At 65.7% G+C, this 19,629-nt stretch overlaps 4 protein-coding genes across 4 annotated transcripts in view; 2 read left to right on the top strand and 2 right to left on the bottom strand.

Annotated features, from left to right (window-relative positions):
• Positions 1-882: 882 nt before the first annotated feature.
• EMIHUDRAFT_450805 (hypothetical protein) lies at positions 883-2,843 on the top strand (the record flags this gene model as incomplete). Its single annotated transcript, XM_005774078.1, has 4 exons — positions 883-1,230; positions 1,427-1,588; positions 1,738-2,352; positions 2,503-2,843. Coding segments are annotated over exons 1-4 (1,398 nt in total), but the record flags the coding sequence as incomplete, so codon positions are not given.
• A 6,168-nt stretch (positions 2,844-9,011) lies between these two features.
• Positions 9,012-9,626, top strand: EMIHUDRAFT_354831 (hypothetical protein). Its single transcript, XM_005774077.1, has 2 exons — positions 9,012-9,474; positions 9,500-9,626. The coding sequence occupies exon 1, from the start codon at positions 9,043-9,045 to the stop codon at positions 9,307-9,309; it is 267 nt and encodes an 88-aa protein (XP_005774134.1). The 5' UTR covers positions 9,012-9,042; the 3' UTR covers positions 9,310-9,474; positions 9,500-9,626.
• A 1,084-nt stretch (positions 9,627-10,710) lies between these two features.
• On the bottom strand, positions 10,711-11,709 carry EMIHUDRAFT_354829 (hypothetical protein). The gene is made up of 2 exons (XM_005774076.1): positions 11,691-11,709; positions 10,711-11,663 (listed from the first exon to the last, which is right to left on the bottom strand). The coding sequence occupies exon 2, from the start codon at positions 11,604-11,606 to the stop codon at positions 10,734-10,736; it is 873 nt and encodes a 290-aa protein (XP_005774133.1). The 5' UTR covers positions 11,607-11,663; positions 11,691-11,709; the 3' UTR covers positions 10,711-10,733.
• A 2,550-nt stretch (positions 11,710-14,259) lies between these two features.
• The window catches only part of EMIHUDRAFT_463751 (hypothetical protein), a gene marked incomplete at its 5' end in the record, with an annotated part of 6,561 nt that continues 1,191 nt past the window's right edge, over positions 14,260-19,629 (bottom strand). Inside the window, 4 exons of the mRNA XM_005774075.1 lie at positions 14,260-14,586; positions 14,654-14,740; positions 14,866-16,982; positions 18,943-19,016. Of these exons, the coding sequence (XP_005774132.1) occupies positions 14,426-14,586; positions 14,654-14,740; positions 14,866-16,982; positions 18,943-19,016 (2,439 nt within the window). The 3' untranslated portion in view covers positions 14,260-14,425. The remainder of the gene's footprint in view (positions 14,587-14,653; positions 14,741-14,865; positions 16,983-18,942; positions 19,017-19,629) is intronic.

The raw sequence follows: 19,629 nt of genomic DNA, 5'->3' as shown, positions 1-19,629 counted from the left end.
CCCCAGCAGCAGCGCTCTGCCTGTGGGGGGTGCTGGCATCTCTGTGTACAGACAGCAGCTGTAAGTAGCATGCGTTCGAGTTGCGAGAATTTATGGTCGGCATCAAAATCAGTGGTCTCACCGGCGGGGCCTCCTACTACCAACCGGGCGGTGCGGGGCACGCCAGCCTCTCTTCTACGCCTCTCGTGCCTCGCGGCGCCTCTGCGTCAAGGAGGGAAGATACGGCTCTCGCAGCCCATCATACGCCGTGGCACAGCGGAGAGCACAGCGGGCTGTACAAGTCCATCGGATAGTGCTCAATATCTTCGCATGCTCGTCGTTGGTGATATCCGTGCGAGGTCATACGCCACAGGCCAGCAATCACTCGGTGATGAGACTATTGATGTAGGCGCGACGCTCTGACACCGAGTGTTGTGTGGTAGTACAAGATAGACTCACCATGGTCACAAGTCTTTAGTAAAACGCCAGCACTCGACACGACGTCGTGTATTGGGCTCGAAGGCGCGGTGAACACAACTGCCTCGAGCGTACCGCTCAAACACGAGCCGAGGGGGCGGGAGGGGGGGCGGCGGGAGGCGGGAGCTGGGTCCAGTGCGCTCGGCTGCTGGGGGGGTCGGGCTGGGGGGTCAGACCCCCCCCCCTAGCAGCAGGGACGGGCTTAGAAGTGCAGGGGGGGTACCGAGCAATGTGCGGCCGCTCCAACGCGGCTGGCGGCGGCGGCGGCGGCGACGACGGCGGCGGCCGCGCAATGTTTCCACCCTGTGGCCGCCAATCAGTGGGCTTGCAGTCCCGTGCCCGGTAGTATAGCTTGGTCTTAAAATTCTTTTCAGGCGATGCGTGTTCATGGATGTCACGCCTGGTTTTACACCTTGCGCTGGCTTTACCACCTTGGCGTTCCAGGACGCCTCCATAGCAAGAGCAAGAGCCAAAGCCGCTCAGCATTTGCGAATGAGCGTCACGCTCGTCATCCTAGTCTCCGCTTCTGCCGCACGCCGGTCGAGCATCTCCAGTCCGACAGCTTTCGTCCACCTCTCTCTTCCCCACGCCGGCGGTGAGCGGCGGGCGATCGACAGACCGGCAAACACTTCTCGAGCCACAAACCAGGAATACAAGATCGAGGCACCGCCCGATGTGGTGGCGACTGACTGGCGGGGCGCCTGCGCCTCCGTTGACCGCGCCGACTCCTCGCTGCTCGAGGTCGAGCAGGCCGAGCTCGAGCGGAGTGACCAGGCACTCGGCGACCCGCAGTGCACTCGCCACGTCGCCGCACTGCGTATTCGCCCACCCTTCGCCCCTCTAGAACACCTCATGCGCCGCTCTACCCTGCCCTGACTGCTCTGAGCGCTGCCCTGACTGCTCTGAGCGGCATTCGCTTCTATCGTTCTCCTCCTGCGCGCCTGACGGAACCCCCCCTCTCCCTTCTCAGGGAGAGAGCGAGGCACCCGACATGGACACGACCGGCAGCGCTCCCTGGTACCGCCTTGTGGGTACCCTCGTGCTCGAGTCCGGGGAGCCACCCGGCTGCTGGGCCGCCCCTGGCATGGAGCGCGCGGACCAGGCGATCAGCGTGGACCAGGCGATCAGCGTTGTTCTCTGCCGCGCCGCCGCATCGCGTATCGCCAACCCGTCACACCCCTCTGGCCTGCCTGTCGCACGGCCTGCCCTGCGTGCCCTGCCAAGCCACTCGCTTCTCGCTCATCGCGTGACGGACTGTCGCACGCGCTTGCCTTTCCGCAGGCGGAGATCAACACGGCCGAGACGAACACGGCCGGCAGCTCTCCCCTCCTCATCGGTGCCCTCATGGGGTGCCTGGGCTTCTCTGTCGTGGCGCTGTCGTGGAGCGGCTCCTCGGCCAGCAAGACTGGCCCCGACAAGGTCGACGGCCAGAAGCGCTCGAGGCGCGCCAAGGAGAACGAGGTCATGGCACTGACTGGCAGCACTCAGATCTTCTTCTTCTTCTTCTACTTCGTCGCAATGGTCGGCTTGTGCGGCGTGGCCTACGAGGCCTTGAACACTCGGGGGCGCGGCGCCATGTCGGGTCTCCTATCCGTCAACAGCATCGTGCCCGAGTTGTGTGCGGCCGACGCAGCTTGGCAGGCCCGGAGGCTGGTCGAGACGGGCGTCGTCGGCGCGGGAGCCTTGCTGCTCAAGCCAACCGCCGCACACGTCCGCGTGGCCGCCGCCGCGCTGCTCGTCGGCAGGGCGGCCGCGCAAGATGTGTGTGGCGAGTGCGTCGCGTGCAAGTGCGTCGAGTGCGTCGATGGGATCCCTTCGGGATGCTATCCCTACGATCCTACCTACGGGCCCGTGGACGCTGAAGAGTGCATACTCCACGGTGGCATTGATTGCTCCGTCTCATCGCCATCGCTGCCGCCGCTGCCTCCACTACCGCCACTCTCTTCGCCGTCGCCACCCTTTCCGCCGCCGCCGCCGCCGCCGTCGCTGCCCCCGCCTCTTCCACCATATCCGCCACCAACCTACGCCGCAAGCACCTTCACCGAGCTCCGCGGCGCGGTCAACAACCAAACCGGCAGGCCTGGCGCCCTCGTCGTCGAGCTGCCAGAGGGAGCCCGCCTCGAGTGGGCCGTCTGCTCGCAGCTTCGCGTGCACGTCGCGCACATGACGCTGCGGAGCGTGGGCGCCGGCGCGACCCTCGACGCCAGGGGCTGCTCCCGCCACTTTGACGTCGCCTTTGGCGGCACGCTCGAGCTCGAGCGCGTGCACCTCATCAACGGCGGCGCTCAGGCGAGCGGCGGGGCGGTCAAGGTGCGGCACGGCGGGACTTTGATTGCGACTGAGTCGTCGGTCGAGGACTCGAGCGTGGTCTCGCTCGACGGCGCGGCGTACGGCGGCGCCATCGACGCTTCGAACGAGATGGCGATTGACAAGGTGCTGGAGAAGCTGAACGCACACAGCAGCGACATCAAATCGGTCGCCTACTCGCCCGACGGGAGCCGCATCGCCACGGTCGGCAGCGACAAGGCGCTGCGCGTGTGGGACGCCTCGGACCTGTCCTCACCGCCTCTGGAGAAGCTGAACGCACACAGCAGCACCATCACCTCGGCCAGCACCATCACCTCGGCCGTCTACTCGCCCGACGGGAGCCGCATCGCCACGGTCGGCTGGGACAAGGCGCTGCGCGTGTGGGACGCCTCGGACCTGTCCTCACCGCCTCTGGAGAAGCTGAACGCACACAGCAGCAACATCTACTCGGCCGTCTACTCGCCCGACGGGAGCCGCATCGCCACGGTCGGCTGGGACAAGGCGCTGCGCGTGTGGGACGCCTCGGACCTGTCCTCACCGCCTCTGGAGAAGCTGAACGCACACAGCAGCAACATCTACTCGGTCGCCTACTCGCCCGACGGGAGCCGCATCGCCACGGTCGGCAGCGACAAGGCGCTGCGCGTGTGGGACGCCTCGGACCTGTCCTCGCCGCCTCTGGAGAAGCTGAACGCACACAGCGACAGCATCTGGTCGGTCGCCTACTCGCCCGACGGGAGCCGCATCGCCACGGTCGGCTGGGACATGGCGCTGCGCGTGTGGGACGCCTCGGACCTGTCCTCGCCGCCTCTGGAGAAGCTGAACGCACACAGCAGCACCATCACCTCGGCCGCCTACTCGCCCGACGGGAGCCGCATCGCCACGGTCGGCGACGACAGTGCGCTGCGCGTGTGGGACGCCTCGGACCTGTCCTCGCCGCCTCTGGAGAAGCCGAACGCACACAGCAGCAACATCTACTCGGTCGCCTACTCGCCCGACGGGAGCCGCATCGCCACGGTCGGCGACGACAGTGCGCTGCGCGTGTGGGACGCCTCGGACCTGTCCTCGCCGCCTCTGGAGAAGCCGAACGCACACAGCCGCACCATCACCTCGGCCGTCTACTCGCCCGACGGGAGCCGCATCGCCACGGTCGGCTGGGACAAGGCGCTGCGCGTGTGGGACGCCTCGGACCTGTCCTCGCCGCCTCTGGAGAAGCCGAACGCACACAGCAGCCGCATCACCTCGGTCGCCTACTCGCCCGACGCGAGCCGCATCGCCACGGTCGGCTATGACAAGGCGCTGCGCGTGTGGGACGCCTCGGACCTGTCCTCGCACTTGCTTGAGAAGGAGAACGCACACGGCTGGGACATCACCTCGGCCGTCTACTCGCCCGACGGGAGCCGCATCGCCACGGTCGGCTGGGACAAGGCGCTGCGCGTGTGGGACGCCTCGGACCTGTCCTCACCGCCTCTGGAGAAGCTGAACGCACACAGCAGCACCATCACCTCGGTCGCCTACTCGCCCGACGGGAGCCGCATCGCCACGGTCGGCAGCGACAAGGCGCTGCGCGTGTGGGACGCCTCGGACCTGTCCTCACCGCCTCTGGAGAAGCTGAACGCACACAGCAGCACCATCACCTCGGCCGTCTACTCGCCCGACGGGAGCCGCATCGCCACGGTCGGCTATGAAAAGGCGCTGCGCGTGTGGGACGCCTCGGACCTGTCCTCGCCGCCTCTGGAGAAGCCGAACGCACACAGCCGCACCATCACCTCGGCCGCCTACTCGCCCGACGGGAGCCGCATCGCCACGGTCGGCTGGGACAAGGCGCTGCGCGTGTGGGACGCCTCGGACCTGTCCGCGCCCTTGCTGGAAAAGCTGAACGCACACAACGGCTGGGACATCGACTCGGTCGCCTACTCGCCCGACGGGAGCCGCATCGCCACGGTCGGCTGGGACAAGGCGCTGCGCGTGTGGCCAATACCTTACTTGTACCTGCAGAGTGACCCACAGCCCCCGCCTCACGTCGAGCTGACATCCGCCACCCTCGCACGTTGCGCCGCCGTCGGCTACGAGCGCGCGAGCGGCGGTGGGCTCTCGTTGCGATCTGGCGATCACGCCCTGAACGCCTCCACGATTACAGCGTGCGCGGTCACCTCCAGCGCCTCGGCATCGGGCGGTGGACTCTTTGTCCGCGACGCAACGTTTGCCATCCAAGGCGCCGCCTTCGTTGACAACGACGCCACCGTCGGCGCTGCCATCGCATACGAGTCTGGCCCGACCTTTGACGCGGTGTCGACGCTGAGCAGCACGCGGTTCGTGGGAAACAGCACGAGCACCGTTTTCTTTCCCTCAGCCATCACTTGGGAGTGCAACCTCGGTCAGTGGTCGTCAACAGTCGGAGAGGTCTCGGGCGACTTTGAGGGCTGCGCCAACCTCTGCGCGGCGGGATCAGTGGGGACAACTACCTCTCACATCACGCCCACGTGCGGTGGGCCGTGTCCGCAGGGCAGGTATTGTCTTGAGGGCACAGTGACACCGACACCCTGCGCAGCGGGCTTCTACATGCCCGTCACCGGCGCAGCTAGTGCCGAGTCGTGCATCCCGTGCTCTCCGGGGCACAGCCAGTCCAATCCTGGCGCAGACAGCTGTGACGCCTGTCCGGCCGGCACATTCGCGAACCAGCTCAACGCGACGGGCTGTACGGACTGCCCCGCGGGAAGCTTCTGCCCGCACATAGGCACCGTTCAAGCGCTCGAGTGTCCTGCGGGCCGATACCAAAACGAGACGCGTCGGACCGAGTGCACACAGTGCCCCCCCGGCCGATTCCAGCCAGAGCGCGGGCAAACCTCATGCGACAGGTGTGACGCGGGAGGGTTCTGCAATAATACTGAGGAATGCGGCGGCGGCTTCACGCCGTGCCGTGCGGGGACGTACAATGAGGAGGAGGGCAGCAGCTCGTCCGATGCCTGTCAGCAGTGCCCCCTCGGAACCTTCAGCCCGACCACCGGCGCAAACAGCAGCGGCACGTGCAAAAGCTGCCGCGCCGGGAGCTTTGGCGCCAGCCCCGGGCAGAGTGAGTGCGAGCTGTGCGCCCAGGGCTACTACCAGAGCGAGCCCGGCCAGGCCGCCTGCGTCCGCTGCGCGTCTGGCAAGTATTGCCCGTTGGGTTCGTCGCGCGAGCTGGACGCGCAGTGCGAGGCGGGCACGTACGCCAACGTGACGGACGCCGACGGCGACCCCGAGTGCCTCGCCTGCCCTGCCGGCTCGTCGTGCGCAGGAGGTGGCGCCGCGCCTGCCGTGTGCTCTCCAGGAACCGCAGCCAAGCTTGCTCAAGGCCACTGCACCGTCTGCGGCGTCGGGACGTACCAGCCGGACTCCGGAGCCGCGGGCTGCCTCGAGTGCGCGCCGGGTACGTTCTGTCCAAAGGGAAGCAGCGCACAGCTGCCGGCGACCTGTCCCGCGGGCTTCTACAACGGCAACGCGTCCGCGACGCTGGAGAGCCTCAACGATTGCGTCGGTTGCGCGCCTGGCGGCTTCTGTGCCGGCGGCGCCGCGCAGCCAACGCCGTGCGCTCCAGGCAGCATCGCCTCGTCAGCCAACATGTCCACGTGCGAGCTGTGCCCGAAAGGCAACTTCGCAGCCTCCACCACCGCTTGCGAGGAGTGCGAGGCGGGCACCTACGCGGCGAGCGACGGCCTCTCACAGTGCACTCCCTGCCCCCACCCCCTCAGCTCTAAGAGCGGCGATGTCACCTGCTCCATCTGCAAAAACGACTTCTACTTGAAGGACGCGAGCGCCCTCGCGGATGACGTCTTCCAGAACCCAACCGAGCACTGCAAGCCGTGCCCACTCAACGCCAACTGCAGCGCCGGTACCGCTCTCGCGTCCCTCGGCGTGGACGTCGGCTACTGGCGCGCCTCCATCGCCACCTCGGAGCTTCACCGCTGTGACTCAGAGACGTGCTCTGGTGGCTCCGGCCAGCCCTCCCGCCGCCTCCACCTCACCGACGGAGATGACGACCCGTACTGCACCGCCGGCCACACCGGCCCGCTCTGCGAGGTCTGCGTCGCGGACTCGGACTACTTTAGCTCTGCCGAGGGGCGCTGCGTCGCCTGCCCCTCGACGGCTCGCTCCGTCAGCGTCTTCCTCCTCTTTGTCATCGTCATCGCTGTGCTCGCCGCCGCCTACGCTGGGCTCCGCCACCTCCCCCTCTCCCGCCGCCTCCGGCAGCGGGCCACCCGCATCGAGTCCGAGGTCGGCCTGCAGCCCAAGTTCAAGGTCCTCGTCAGCTTCTACCAAGTGAGCAGCATCCTCGGCGTCGTCTACGGCGTCCGCCTCGACGAGCACTTCACGCGCTGGCTCGACGTGCTCAAGCTGTTTAGCCTGGACCTGTTTGGCGTTCCCATCCCCGGCCGCTGCATCGGAGCCATGAGCACGCGGCTGCTCGTCGCAGGCATCTGGCCGTACATCGCCGCCGCCTTCGTGTCGCTCGCCATTGTGGCGGCGGCGGCGGTCCTCAACGTCAAGCAGGCATTCGACCACCAGCTGCTCGGCCGCCTCCTTTACTGGGCGATCTTCATCTTCTACCTCGCGCTTCCCTCCGTCTCGCGCTCCATCTTCAGCGCGAGGCTGTGCGAGTCCTTTGGCTACGATGACGCCACAGGCCAGCGCATCAGCTACCTGCTCGCCGACCCCTCGCTCACGTGCGACGCCGGCCCGACGTGGGACGACGAGACTAGCGGACTAGCGCCGTACTTTTGGGCCTTCTTCGCCCTCTGGCCTGTCCTCGTGCCGCTCGGCTTCTTGGCGCTGCTGCTCCGCGTCCGCACAGCAGTGGCTGCGCAGCGCGCTACGCCGCTCTCCCGCGCAACGAGCTTCCTCTGGCGGGACTACTCTGCCGGCTTCCTCTTCTGGGAGGTGCTCGACCTGGTCCGCAAGATCTTCCTCACCTCGATGGTGCTCTTCATCGACCAGGAGTACGGCTCCCGCAAGCTGCTGCGCACCGTGGTCGCCGCCATCATTTCGGCCACGTTTCTCACTCTGTTAGCGCTCGCCCGTCCCTACCGGCGCTCCGACGACCTCTGCCTCGCGTGCATCGCCAACTTGCTCCTCACCTGCTGCTTCGCGTCGGGAGTGGTCATCCAGGTCCGCGCCCCACGCTGTCCCTCTCTCACAGCTCCGCGCAACCTCACATCACCCGCCCCCTCGCCGCCGCAGCTCTGCGATAGCACTATGTACGAAGGCATGTGCTACAATCTCGTCGGCTACAAGACCTCGCGCAGCGCCACCACCTTTGTCGTCGTCCTCACCGCGGTCATGCTCGCCATCTCGCTAGCCGTCATCCTCGTATCGGCGGTCAGCGCCGCGAGGGCGAAGACCATGCGGCTCGCCTCTTCGAAGCGCGAGCCGATGCGCGACGGCATCACCCTCGCCGACGGCCAGGAGTGGCACCTCTTCCTCAGCCACGTCTGGAGCACGGGGCAGGTTTGCCACTCCCTTGCCTCACCAGTTTTCGGAGAAACCTGACCTGGCCTTCCTCCCTTATAGGACGCCGTCGCCGTCATCAAGAATGAGCTTCTGCAGTTCCTGCCCGGCTGCGAGATCTTCCTCGATGTCGACGATCTCAAGAACATCGGAGAGCTGGAGGCGTACATTGGTCGCTCGCAGGTGGTGCTCTGCTTCCTCTCGCGGGGCTACCTACGCTCGACAAATTGCCTGCGAGAGATCCGCGCCGCGCTGGAGATGGGCAAGCCGCTCGTGCTCGTCCACGAGGCAGACCCGGACAAGGGCGGGGGCACGCTCGCCGACCTGCGAGCCGAATGCCCCGAGGAGCTGCGGGCCGCCATCTTTGACGCCGGCTGGCCGATAGTGGTGTGGCATCGGATCGAAGCCTTCCAGCACGTCTCGCTCAAGGTCATCGCCGAGGCGCTGCTGCTGAAGACGCCAAAATATGAGAACGAGAAGGCGCTGCCCCTGTGCATCCCGGGCGAGCTTCGAGCCGACGACCTCGCCTTCCCCAAGCCGGTGGTTCTTTGGGCCTCGACTTTGAACGACGGGGCGCGAGATCTCGCCGATGCGGTCGCGGCGGCCGTGGCTGGCAGCATCTCCGTCACCGCCACAACACCCTCGCGCCTCTCCTCGCCGCCGCGCGCGAGCGACCGAGGCGGCGACGAGGCGACCCACATGCTGCTCTACCTGAAGAAATCGACGTGGGCCGGCGACGGCGCCGAGGCGCTCGCAGAGCAGGTGCGCGCCGCGCGCGAGGCCAGGCTGCCGATCGTCATGGCGCACGAGAATGATGCCGTCCGCGGCGGCTGCATCTTTGCCCACTTTTTCGAGGTGACGCCGCGCGACCTGATCTCCGATGGGCTGTACAACGACCTCGCCGTCGGCTGCCACGCGGAACCGCACCGGCAGGCGTCGATCGCCCTCCTCGCACAGGCGCTCGGCGCGACCAAGCAGACGGCTCAGTCGCGCGTTCGCCGCGTCACCGCCCTCGCTCGAACGACGCAGCCCCGCGGCTCCGCCCAGATGAGCCAGATCGTCTGACCACCACCATCTCGCACCACCACGTCCACGCATGTTCACTAGCTAGCACTGCGAAGCGAATTCTGCCCTCCCCGTCCTCCCTGCCTGTCTGCGCCTGCGGTCGCGAGTGTTTTGTCCCCTCCCCTTCACCCTCCCTGTCTGCGCCTGTGGCCTCCCTGTCTGCGCCTGTGGCGCCACAGGCGAGAGCCGAGACGTTTTTTGTCCCTCCACTTCTCCCTACCTGTCTCTCTCCCTGCCTGTCTCTCTCCCTGCATATCTCCGCCTGCGGCGCGAACGTTTTGTTTCTATAGCCCCTAATTTAGACACGACTAACTACGCAAAGTAGATGAGCGCGTCGATGCTCCACGCCAGCGCGAACGCCAGCGGGAGGTGAGCCAGATGAGGTGGCCATTGATGCAGCCGCGCACGTCGAGCATTTCGCCATACTTGGGCAGGATCTCGGCCATACCTGGGGTCGGTGCGCGCGCGTGGGGTCCTGCCTGTGGAAGAGCGCAGGGATGCTGAGCAGAACCTCGAGCACTGCACGCTGCACATTGAACGCCGCCGGAGGCGCCGCCTTGCCCTCGGCGCCGTCGGCCTCGGCGCCGCCCGCGCCGGAGAAGTGCGAGCTCTTGGGCGGCTCGGGGCTCTCTGGATCCTCGACGAGCGCGGTGGGTGGAAGCAGCGCGTCGACCCACTTGTTGTAGTTGGCGGCGTGGCGCTGCCACACCGCTTTGGTTCCCTCTCGGTAGTTGCTCTGCTCTCGGCTGACGGCTGAGGCGTAGTAGCGGTCGACGACGAAGAAGCAGCGCCGATTGCGAGCGACACATCCTACTCCGCGCTTAGTGTGGGTAACACGGTCTCGACGCGCTCTGTACGACGCCTGCGACCCGTCTCGGGTCAGGTGGCACGACGCTCATCGCCCAGCCTTCCTTTCCATCCCATTAGACAGCCCGGGAACGGTGGCGGTCAGAGGCACAATCATCGGACGATGTCGACGAGTTGGGTCGCTCTCGCGGTATCCAGGTAGCCCCCACACTAGTAGCACCCGCCATGGCCTCAGGGAGCGCGGGCGAGGGCGCTGGGAGCAACACCGACAAAAAAAATCAAAAGTGGTCATTATCACACCACCCGCGTATTTGCAACTAGTCCTCCGGGCCGCCGCCGCGGAGACGTGCACATAGGCAAGTTGGTATTTTCATATATGAACTTCAAAATAGTATTGGCTAGTCTAATTCTACTCATCACAACTCGCCAGGAACACCCCCACACTATAGGGTCATTGTGTAGCCCTGCTTAGAAGGAAAAGCAAAAGGTCTACTGCAAGGTCCGTATGGCTAGGTATGGCTCACCGTGTAGTCGGCCCACATACCGCACACTTATAAACAAGAGAGCAGGCGCCCCGACTGCAGGCGCCCCGTTCCTTTAGACCTTTTTGCGATAAATCACCCGCCGGGCACTGTGTACTCCCTTCCCGCGTCCACCGCCACGAGGCGCCACTCGGGCAGCACCAGCGCCGTGAGCTCGCCGCCGTAGCAGCATCCCGTGTCCAGGCCCGTCGCGTGCTCGTGCCTCTGGAGGCGCCGCTTGGCGTCGTGCCCAAAAACGACGTGCCGCACGCCAGCAACGACTGTCGGCTCTGGCCGCCACTCTTCTGCCCACGCGACGCCAGCAGAGGCGCTGGCAGCCGCCCACCACCCTCCGCCGTCCGCGCGCACCAAGTTTCGCATCGTAGTCATGTCCTCGGCCCGCTGTTCCGCCAAGGGCACGCCTGGGACCACGCCGGCGTGCACGACGAGGACCTCCTCTCGCTCGAGGCGGAGCGTGTGCGGCAGCTCTCGCAAGAAGGCCAGATCCGCCTCGCCGAGCGCGTCGACCCAAGCGTACTTGAGCTCGCTGTACTTCGAGTCGCTGCCTCGAGCGCCGGCCTCGGTCCTCGCCTCGTGGGCAAAGAGGGCCGCATCGTCGTGGTTGCCGCGGACGCAGGCGAAGCCGCTCTCGCGCGCATAGGCGACAGTCTCGGCTGAATGCGGGCCCTTGTTGACGAGATCGCCGACCAGGACGACATGATCGGTGCTGGCATCGAAGCCGCACGCCTGGAGGAGCGACTTGAGCTCATCAAGGCAGCCGTGGACATCGCCCACGAGGATCGTTCGCGAGCCTTCTCGCGTCACAAGCACGCGGTGGCTCTCTGGAGGCACGTGGCAGCGGCGGGGAGGCGATCTGCGAGCGGGCACCGCCGAGGCGAGGCACGCGGCGCCGCAGAGGAGACGCCGCAGGGCACCGTGGCATTTTCTGGATGTTGTCGCAGCGGCCATCTCACTTGGCGAGGGCGCAGCGGAGGAGGCGGCGAGGCGGCGCGAGCGGCGCGAGCGGCGCGAGCGGCGCGAGCGGCGCGAGCGGCGCTGCGAGGGGACCTCTATACATATATATGTAGCGAAGAAAAGAAAAACACCGCCCAGGGGGCGCCGATCCAACTCGGCAGGGGGTTCGGCGACGCGCTCGACGGATGACGCGTCAAGTGCGCCCGTGGTGCTCCTGGCGGCGTCTGCCGACGCGGGCTCGATCTTTGGAGCGTCGAAGCGCGAGTAGAGAAACTCGGTGGGCTTCCGGGTTCCGGCCTCTGCACTTGGAGCACTTGGAGTGCAGTCATCAACCTCACATCCAGGGCCGGGGAGCTAAGAAGCGCACCCAGCGGGCCGGATGATCGATATCGGGTTACGGCCAGAGAGCCCTAGCCCTGGGGGGGGTGCGCGTTCGCAGGGAAAGGGCCGTAAAGTAAAGGGCCGTAAAGTAAACATAGGTCTCCGAGGGTTGGTTCTGCGCTTTGGGTGTCCCCTCTAGCGGCGGAACGCCCCCTCTACTCGGAGCTAGTAAACACCAGACACGAGTGCACTTGGAGCACTTGGAGTGCAGTCGGTAACCTCACATCCAGGGCCGGGGAGCTCAGAAGCGCACCCAGCGGGCCGGATGATCGGGATCGGGTTACGGGCTAGTGTACCATATTTTCTTTCACTTTTTCTACTCGGAGCCAGTGATACGAGAGAGAGATTTTTAGCAATGTGTTTGTTGTGTTTGTGATACGAGAATACGCACATGTTACGAGAATACACACCGCCCCCACGGAATACCTGTACTACTCGACGATAATACAAGAATGCGCAGTTTGGAAGTTGCAGACGCCTATAAAGAAAAACAGCAAGCTAAATTTCGGCGGCTAAAAAGCAAAGGACGGGCGCTTTTGAAAGTACAATGTCTACCACAAAGCACCACTAGCGATTTCGCGCGGAGGGCGTAGTGAAGCGCTGGGGCGCTCACTGTGTGTTATTCGGGTGGGAATCCATCAGTGGTAACCGGCTTTCGTCACAGGTCCAAGCTCAGACGCCACACCAACACCACAAACACGCTCACTTCGCCGCTGCTGTAGGTGGATGGGCCCCCGGGGGCCCATGCCATTACTACGTCGAAGTACGGACCCGATCTCGGCACTCACGGGCTGCTACGCGCCCGCGCGCGGCGCGGGCCGCACCGCCCATGCCCCCGGGTCACCGACCCCGCCTCTCGGCCCTCTCGGCCCTCAGGACTACAGGAGCGTGCGGGAGACCGGCGAGGGGCGCTCCGCGCGCCGCCTGCAGAGCATCCAGAGGAATTGCCGCCTCCGCTGGCGGGGTCCCGCGCGTCCGCCCGCGCCCGCGCCCGCCCACGCCGCGCCCGCGGGCTCCGGATGCGCCGCCATCCTTCTCCTTCTTCTCGATGGCAGTCCGCGTGTGCTTGTCGACGGGTCGGCGGTGTGGTCGAGGGGAAGGTCGCCGGCGGCCGCAACTCCGCCGCCGCCGTCGCTCCGCCGGCTCTGATCGAGTATCGGGCGTTGGGCGGCGGCGCAAAGCGGGTCTGACGCATCCATCGCCACGAGCCTCGCAGAGGCGGTCGTGGCACACCTGGCGGCGGCTCTCGGGGCCGTCTCTACGGCGCTCGACGCCGTGTGAGGTCGGACTCGCCAGCGGCCGCAACTCCGCCGCCGTCGCCCCGCCGGCTCTGACCGAGTATCGGGCGTTGAGGGCGGCGGCGCAAGCGGGTCTGGCGCATCCATCGCCACGAGCCTCGCAACCGCGGTCGTGGCACACCTGGTGGCGGCTCTCGAGGCCGTCTCTACGGCGCTCGACGCCGTGTGAAAGGTGTCGCCGGCGGCCGCAACTCTGCCGCCGTCGCTCCGCCGGCTCAACCGAGTATCGGGCGTTGAGGGCGGCGGCGCAAAGTGGGTCTGGTGCGCCACACGGCCACAACCCTTGCCACCGCCCTTGCCGCCGCCCTTGCCACCCTTTGCCGCCTTGCCTCCGCCGCGGGCGGCGGTGGGAGCGGCCTGCTGGGCTAGCATGTTGTCCTTGCTGGGGACGGGCACGTGGAACGCACGTTACATGTTTGAACGGCCTCCAGAATTCAAACAAAAAATAGCCAAGGCCCTCTCGCAGCCCCTCCGACCCCCTGGGACCCGTGGGCGTCGAAGAGGCGCTCTCGGGGGGCCGTCCTGAGTTCATACTACCTCGAAGCTCACTGTACTGCGTCAAAGCACCGGCCCTGAGTCCGCAGATATTCAGTGGTCGAGCTCAGCCTCTCAAAGTCGTTGGTGTAAGTACACCTTGAACCGCAGCGTGCGGTGCAAACAAGTTGAGCTACTGGTCGACACGAGACTCAAGAGAGAGAGAGAGAGAGAGAGAGAGAGAGAGAGAGAGAGAGAGAGAGAGAGAGAGAGAGAGAGAGAGAGAGAGAGAGAGAGAGAGAGAGAGAGAGAGAGAGAGAGAGAGAGAGAGAGAGAGAGAGAGAGAGAGAGAGAGAGAGCTAGAGCAGGCCCCATGGGAGCCCCCCCCCCCCCCCCCGGCCCGAGAGCGCCGGGCGCCGCGTGCAAGGCGCATATACACTCGTACCGCACGCCTCGGCCCTCACCCGGCGCGCTCCCGCGCCAGAACTTTATTTGGATCCATGGCACGTACAAGGTACAACGTAAGCACCCTCTCTCATACGTAGAATGCACACACACTGATGCCGGGTTGGCAGGTATGGAGTACTGAGTGGGGTGCTGGGAGGGTACTCAACCGCATGTGCATGCCGCAGCCGAACAGGAGCTGCCCGGCGATGGTGTTCAAGTTCGCTCCGTGAGTACTTTACTCGCCGGCGCGCCTCCTTGCTCCATCTTGACCACCGCTGAGACTCGAGCGCGGCGGCGTCCCGCCTTCTTGGAGTAGATGCAGTAGCCAACGCCGAGGAGGGAGGCCCCCACGCCCAAGCTAGCCACGGCTGCGGCTATAGCGACCACAGGGGAGCCATCGCTGGCAGGATAGGTTGACCTCGGCTTCGGTTCTACTTCGACCTTTGAAGCTGACGATGGCGAGGGCGACGCCGAGGGTGGCGGCGAGGGAGACGCTGAGGGTGGCGGCGACGGCGGCGTAGAAGGCGACTGCGGCGGGAGGTAGTGAGTCGACGGCGACACAGATGGCGATTTCGGCGGCGTAGAAGGCGACGAAGGCGGGGGGTAGTGCCCGTAGATGAACAAGTCCCAGCTGTACAGGTGTGAAGTCAGACCGGCCACCGAGTCTGGCTTGGTGTCGGTCACGCTCAGCGTCCACGTGCCGTCTGGGACCTCTCCCCAAGCCCGCACCGTCGTCATCTTCCAGTTGAAGGTCGGGTGGCGGAGCGATGGGCCGGCCCCACCTGCTCCAATCCACCCGGCCTCCTCGCAATCGTTGTAGTCGCAGGCGCAGGTGCTGGGGTTGTCGCAGACGCCGTCGTTCCGAGTCGAGCACGTGTCGGTTGCGGGGGAGCACTCGAGTGGCGCGGGGTTCTCATCCTCCGGGCGCGGGCCCGGCATCAAGACCGAGCGGGTGCCGGATGGTGACGTGAGCTCAACCTGAAGGTCGCCCCGCGAGGTGTGGTCGAGGAAGAGATATACCTCCACCCACTCGGTGAAGAAGTCGGGGCTCGGGGCGTCAACCTCCACCGTGCGGGCCAGCGTGGTGCCGTCGTGGGGAACGACGACTGGGAGAGGTGCCGCGTCGGCGCAGTAGCCCCAAGTGGCTCCCTGGCAAGTCGGATCAGTCACAAAGCACCACTCTCGAGCATCCCCACCAGGGTTGCCGCAGAAGTTGCTCACCGGGTCATGCGGGTGGTGGACCCACGCCTGCCTGCAAACGCACCCTTCGGTCGTGACGGGAAGCCGAAACTCGCCCAGCCCGTGCGCTTTGACGAGCGACTCCTCTGTCCACTTTGTCCACGATCGCGCCGCCATCACTGCGGCGTTGGCATCCACCATCCCAAATCCAAACTTGACGTTGTGGTGGTAGCCTGCCGCGTTGGTGGTCCAGCCCTCGTCGTCGGGGTCTGTCACGTAGGACGTCTCCGCGAGCACGCCCTGCACGTCGCGGTGCGTGAGGTGCGGCGCCGCCTCGAGCATGAGCGCCACGACGCCGGACACGACTGGGCACGCGTACGACGTCCCTTGGCTTTGTGCTGCGCAGCCACCGCCGTTGCTCGCGACGAACCACGAATTTGTGTGGTCGCCGGCGTCGCCACCCGGAGCGCTGATAAAGAGCGAGGCGCCCGTGGTCGAGTAGTAGCTGTGGCGGCCGCGCTTGTCGGTCGCCCCGACGGAGATGGTGAATCGATCATGCTGGAAAAGCTGGTGGTTGACATCGTCGCCTTCTCCGTGGCCATTGCCAGCCGCAAAGACGTAGACAATGCCAAGGCCGCTCCGGCCCGAGTGCACACCCCGCATGAAGTAGGTGACTTGAAGAGGGTTTAGGTGCTGGAAGCTGCACTCCGTCCACAGATGCGTCCATTCTGCGCACTCTTCGTCCGCCTCGTAGTTGTAGGGGTTCGTGCAGTACTCCAGGATGGTGGAGTCGCATGAGCCAGGCAACCAGGAGTCGGTGCAGCTGTCGCATGGGCTGGTGCCGACGACTGCTACCGGCGCGAAGGGGCACGTCTGCAGTCTCCGAAACCGCGATCGTCGTTCGACGTCCAGTTCGGAGCATGGAACTACGCCCCAAGAGTTGGACGAGATCATATTGGTCTCGAGTGCGTATGGTGAGTGCAGCGACATCATCTCCTCGAGCGAATTCTCACGGAAGGAGCACTTGGAGAGGTTCGCGTCGTACGCGACCCCGCGGGAGCACTCGTTGTTTGCCGAGGCCAACGCGATTGCTGCGCACGTTGTGCCGTGGTTGTCAATGTTGATCTCCGACCGTGGGCAAGATGCCTCCGAGTCGTACTTGTACTCAAAGTCCGGGTGCGTGTGGTCTGGCCCGAGATCGACGATATTGATAGTGACGCCCGCGCCGGTGACGCCCGAGGCCCACACCGGCTCCACGTTGATCAAGTCATACGCCCACTGGTTGGGCTCGTACAGAGGGTCTGAGATGGACTCGTACTTGCTGTCACAGCCACTGCTGTTGACCCACGCAGAGTAGGGGCACATGTCGCTGTCGCCTGGTCGCGAGACGGAGGGCTGGGCGTAGCAAAGCGCCGCCCCTGGGCACCAGACGTAGCCGAGAGCAGTGCACCCAGAGCACGTGTACGGCTCGAACCCGCCGTCATGTCCGCAGTCGCCGCCATCGTAGAGGCATGCTGCCGAATTGCAGGTCTGGTCGCAGTAGCCGTCGCCGATGAACGAGTCCGGGCAAAAGTGTGGACACGACGGCCACCTTGTATTACCACTGTCGATCAGCTGCCTTGCGGGCGAAGTCGCCACAGAGCCACACGACACCAAGATCACGCCCATGGCGCTGCGCGTCGAGGTGGGTGGGACCGTCATGCTGGGCGCCGACGAGCGGCAGCAGAGGCCAAGGAGCTGACTTCCGCTGGGGTTCGCTCCCAGTTTTTTTTCGCTACTAGTCAACAAACCTAAAAGTATTCGATAGTAAAGTGGGCTGCGGGCGCTCTCGAAGGCAATCTCAAAGTAAAATTCCGGCTTTTCCGAGTCGAAGGCGGCGCGGAGTCTCGGAGAGCGGCTGGCCCCGCTTCTCTCGCGTCCCCCGGCCCCAAACTCTCAAACTCCCCCACTCGGGCTTTCGCATAGCGGCGAGTTTCGGCGCTGGTGCCAGAAGGGAGGATGAATGGCGGAGTGGATTCTCCGTTGCGGGGGGGGCAGCGGGGCGACCTTTCGGGTGCCTCGCAACCGCCTGCATCAAGTTGAAAAACTCTTCTGGCGAGGCGCCAGCGGTCTGGGCAGACTGGCTGCCAACGCGAGCAGCGCGGTTGGCAAGGGTTTCGCGAGAGTGCCAGCGGCAGCGGCGGCCCCCGCGCCGCCAGCATCGCCGTCAGTGCCTCCGCCGGCACAGGCTGGAGGAAGAGTTGGTGGCGGCGGCGGTGGTGGCGACGGGGGTGGTGGCGGCGGTCACGTGGTGGGCGGTGGTGGCGACGGGGGTGGCGGCGGCGGTCACGTGGTGGGTGGCGGCGGTGTTGGCGGCGGCGGTCACGTGGTGGGTGGCGGTGGTGGCGGTGGGGATGCTGCAGGGCGGCTTGGCGGCAACCTGTACTTCGACAGCGAGAAAGAATTCGGCCGCATTGTGCTCGATGATGGCGAAGTGATTTTGTGCATCAGAGCGACCTCCCGGAGGCTTTTCTTGGCTCGGTCCGGAGAGCCTTGGCTCGGTCCGGAGAGCCTGCGCGGGTCACGTCCACCGCCGAATTTGATGAAAGAAAGGGAAAATGGAGGGCGGCCGAGGTCCAATCCGAACACGCGAGCGGGGGCGGCGGTGGTCGTGGCGGCGGTGGTGGCGGAGGTGGTGATGCAGGACCGAAGACTCAGACGGGCACATTCTTGCGCTTCAATGGTGATTTCGGTTTCATCCGGCCGGATGGTGGCGGCGACAATGTCGTCGTGCATCGGACCTCTCCGCCGAACTTGCCTCGGCCCTCGAGCGGGGCGCCGTCGTGCTCATGTTCACCGCCGTTCTTGATGAAAAAAAGGGAATCCTGAAGGCGATCGAAGTCGAAGTTAGGAGCGGTGGCGGCGCTGGTGGCGCAGGGCGCGGAGGGGGTGCGGTCGGTCACGCAGTCGTCGCAGCCCCTTGGAGTGTGAAGGCTTCGTAGCCCTCCGGTCTACTATGAAGATCTGCAGGATCCGAGCGAAAAAAAGCAAGCGAGTGCAGTCGTCGCGAGGACAGTGATTGGTGAGCGCAGCCCCCTCGCGGGGGCGAGGACGTTGAGCGCAGCCTTCGCGGGCGGCTCCATGGCGCCACTTGCTGCGGCAGGTGGCGAGAGGGAAAGCAGCTGAAGCCAGATGCGCGGGCGGGGGCGGGGAATAGAGACTGACTCTGGGTCAACCTCACACTCCGTTTTCGCGGTTCGGGCTTCGGCTCTCCGCTTCTCGTCTCTGCGCCTCGCACCGCTCGTGCGTCGTGGATCGCACAGGACCGAATCTGATGTGAAATGATAAGAAAGAGCCGCACAGCAAGCAAGACGCCCTACGTAGTGGCTCGCAGTCTCACCCGCGCGCGTGATAGCGCGCAACCGGCGCGCGTCCGTCAGAAAGACAGCAGGCGACCCAATCAGCCCTCCACCGCCCCCGGCTCCGAGCTGTCGGCGTCGAGGTCCGCGCTGCCCGCCACTCCTGCGCCCGACTCGCACTCGGGCGGCGGCGCGCGCTCTCTCCGCCATCACCTCCTCCTCGCCGGCGCGGGCGCATCGGCAATCTCCGCCCGACCTGCGCGGGTAGCAAGCTCCTCGCGCTCTGCCTGCGTGGCAGGGGACGCGACGTGGTGAGGGAGGGGCGGCTGCGCAACACTCGGCGCTGTGCGAGCCGCCGACGAGTGATCTCGAGTGATCTCGAGTGATCTCGAGTGATCTCGCGTGATCTCGCGTGATCTCGCCTCGGAGGCGACGGCGGCCAGCTGATCACGGAGAAGTCGGAGGGTCTCCTGGTGCACCTGGAGCCATTCACTCACTGATTAGGGCTAGGGCCAGGGTTAGCATCTAGGCCGCGGAGTGCGCCGGCTTGACGTGCAGCGCGGCTAGGGCTAGGTAGGGCCAGGGCTAAAGGGCTTGCGCCGGCTTGACGTGCAGCGCGGCTCCGAGTCGGGCCAGCGCCGCCTGAGGTGAGGCAGGTCCGTGAGGTGAGGCAAGTCGGGCGGAGGCCCGCGCGTCCGCCTCTTCCGCAGGGTACCGAATCCAGTGTGGGCTCAGTCCCGTGGGTGGTGCGGTGGGCTTCGCGTCCCCCTCTCCCGCGCTGTGCGTGCGCTCGTTGGATGGCTGTGGCTGCTTCGTGTGGGTACGGGCCGCCCTTGCTCGCCGTGGGTCGGAAGTCTGGAGGCACCTTCACGCTCAATCGCTAGCCCCCCCCCCCCACCC

The sequence above is a fragment of the Emiliania huxleyi genome (genome assembly GCF_000372725.1).
Source record: "Emiliania huxleyi CCMP1516 unplaced genomic scaffold EMIHUscaffold_32, whole genome shotgun sequence".
Taxonomy (NCBI): Eukaryota; Haptophyta; order Isochrysidales; family Noelaerhabdaceae; genus Emiliania; species Emiliania huxleyi.
The sequence above is the reverse complement of the archived record's forward strand: the minus strand, read 5'-3'. Positions and strand labels throughout refer to the sequence as shown.